Genomic DNA, 2,452 nt, shown 5'->3' with positions numbered 1-2,452 from the left:
TCCTAGATGATTTTTGGAAAGCGAAAATAATGGATGGGATTGAAACAATTTTTTTGGTTTAAAATTTTGAATTTGAATGCTTTTAATTAAGTAATTTGTATTATAAGGCATATTAAATTAAATATATTTAAATATATAAAAGATATAAATCAAGTCATAAAATATATGTTTTGAAACATTTTGGTCTGAGTTATGGAAGAAAAATATTGAAAACTAAATATTGATTTTTTTATTCTAAAACCCTTTATATTACACAAAAAGTCAATGAATTAATTAAAACTAAACACCAAGATTTATGTAATAGGTATTTTTCATGTTTGCAATAATTATATAAAATATTATGCATTATTGCTTGAATTCCGGTTTAAAAAAAATTTGTAGTTTATTATCATACAAATCCAAATTCTTAGACAATGATGCGTCTTTATTTTCTTTAATTTGCAATCACATGTGACTTGAAAGTTTTATTCTAAGAGGCATGCAACTTCAATGTTGAAATTACCTTATTTTCTTATTTCACCATTAATGTTAATGAATGAATCGATTATAATTTACCTTTAATAAAATAAACTTGAATTCATATATTGAAATGACTTAAAGATAAGGGACCATATATTAAAATAGATTGAAAAAAAGATGAGGAAATCTATAAGATTGACAAGTAGCAAAATTAAGTAGTTTTTTATTATAATAAATAGATCAGAATAACAACAAAGATAAAACACACATTTAGCTTTGAAAAACAAACCATTTATATTTTTCATCATTTCCCGCCATTGACTTCACATCACTCAACGACTTCACACTCCGCCTGAGAATCAGTCTCACGGTAGCAATCAAACGAACAGTTGGATCCGACGGTCTACAAAACGACACGTGGCGCGCCATAGCTTCTTCCGTACTAATCAGCCTATTGCTCTTAACGATCTCGTATTTAACCGCCTCACCGCATAATCCACAGATCCATTTCTGAAGGTACCGTTCGCGAATACGTTCGATGTACTCCGGTGTACACTCTTCCGTCAGTCCGCAGCATTCGCATTTCACGAACTCGACTTCTGTTGTTGAAGGTATTATTATTGCGTCGCTCATTACGGTAGTGGACATCTGGAAATTATTAATATGTTTACTCGGTAAATTATTTCGAATACAGGTACTGAAGGTACCGGTGCCGGTTGTGTTAGGTTAGGTGTCGGTACAGATTGTGTTCGGTCGGTACGGGCGGTACCGATCGAACACAATCGGTGGCACCTAACCGAACACAATCGGTGCCGGAAGGTTACCTGACCGAACATAATCGGTTGTCTGGCAGGTGCGATTGTGTTTGGTCGGTGGTGATACCTTACATACCGGTACCGATTGTGGTATGTCGATACCGGTATGGTATCGGTATTGTATCAGGTGCCTGGAACCGAACGAACACGACCGGTGTCTGGCACCTGCCGAACACAATAAGTGATGGTACGATTGTGTTCGGTCGGTAGTGAGACCTTACATACTAGTACCGATTGTGTTATTTCGATACAATACCAGTATAGTATTGTACCAGGTGTCTGGCACCTGACCGAACACAATAGGTGCCAGTACAATTGTGGCCGGTCGGTAGTTAGACCTTACATATCGGTACCGAATGTGTTATGTTGATATTGGTATGGTATCAGTATTGTACAAGGGGTCTAACACCAAACGAACACAATCGTTGTAATTGGCCGAACACAATAGGTGCCAGTACGATTGTGTACCTCACATACCGGTACCGATTGTGTTATGTCGATACTGGTACAATAGGTGCGGGTACGATTGTGTTCGGTGGTGGTGATACCTTACATACCGGCACCGATTTTGTTATGCCAATACCGGTACAGTATCAGTATTGTACAAGGTGCCTGACACCAAACGAACACAATCGGTGTACTTGGCCGAACACAATAGGTGCCAGTACGATTGTATTCGGTCGACAGTGTTACCGATTGTGTTATGTCGATAATGGCACGGTATCGGTATTGTACCAGCTGCTTGGCATCGAATGAACACAACCGGTATCTGGCACCTGGCCGAACAAAATAGGTGCCAGATACCGGTTGTGTTCAGTCGATATTGGTACGGTATCAGTATTGTATACTAGGAAAAATCAAAATCAAATAAGTGAATCACCTGCAGATGAAGCTCGATAACACAACCGATATCTGGCACCTGGCCAAACAAAGTAGGTGCCAATACCGGTTATGTTCAGTCGATACTGGTACGGTATCAATATTGCATACTAGGAAAATCGATATCAAATAAGTGAATTACCTGCAGATGAAGCTCGATAACGCACCAATTATCCTTCAATGCCAAAAATTTACTTCTAAATACGACGATGATTGTTATCGATTAGTTGATTATCTCTCTGTTTCCCAATCTACATCTTTAAGCTTGAATTTGCTAGGAAACTGGAAGAAAAATCTCT

The 2,452-nt window shown here is 37.8% G+C and overlaps 1 protein-coding gene across 1 annotated transcript; it reads right to left on the bottom strand.

The window, feature by feature from the left end:
* Positions 1–729: 729 nt before the first annotated feature.
* LOC143617584 (uncharacterized) lies at positions 730–1,092 on the bottom strand. The gene has a single exon (XM_077090098.1). The coding sequence runs from the start codon at positions 1,090–1,092 to the stop codon at positions 730–732; it is 363 nt and encodes a 120-aa protein (XP_076946213.1).
* Positions 1,093–2,452: the final 1,360 nt, after the last annotated feature.

This window comes from Bidens hawaiensis, unplaced genomic scaffold, assembly GCF_021521415.1.
Source record: "Bidens hawaiensis isolate Kalapana, Puna unplaced genomic scaffold, B.hawaiensis_p1.1 tig00055756_1, whole genome shotgun sequence".
In the NCBI taxonomy this organism is placed as follows: Eukaryota; Viridiplantae; Streptophyta; class Magnoliopsida; order Asterales; family Asteraceae; genus Bidens; species Bidens hawaiensis.
The sequence above is the reverse complement of the archived record's forward strand: the minus strand, read 5'-3'. Positions and strand labels throughout refer to the sequence as shown.

What these genes read in the sequence shown, in the direction of transcription:
- LOC143617584 (XM_077090098.1), bottom strand. Translation starts at nt 1,092, where the DNA reads ATGAGCGACGCAATAATAATACCTTCAACAACAGAAGTCGAGTTCGTG.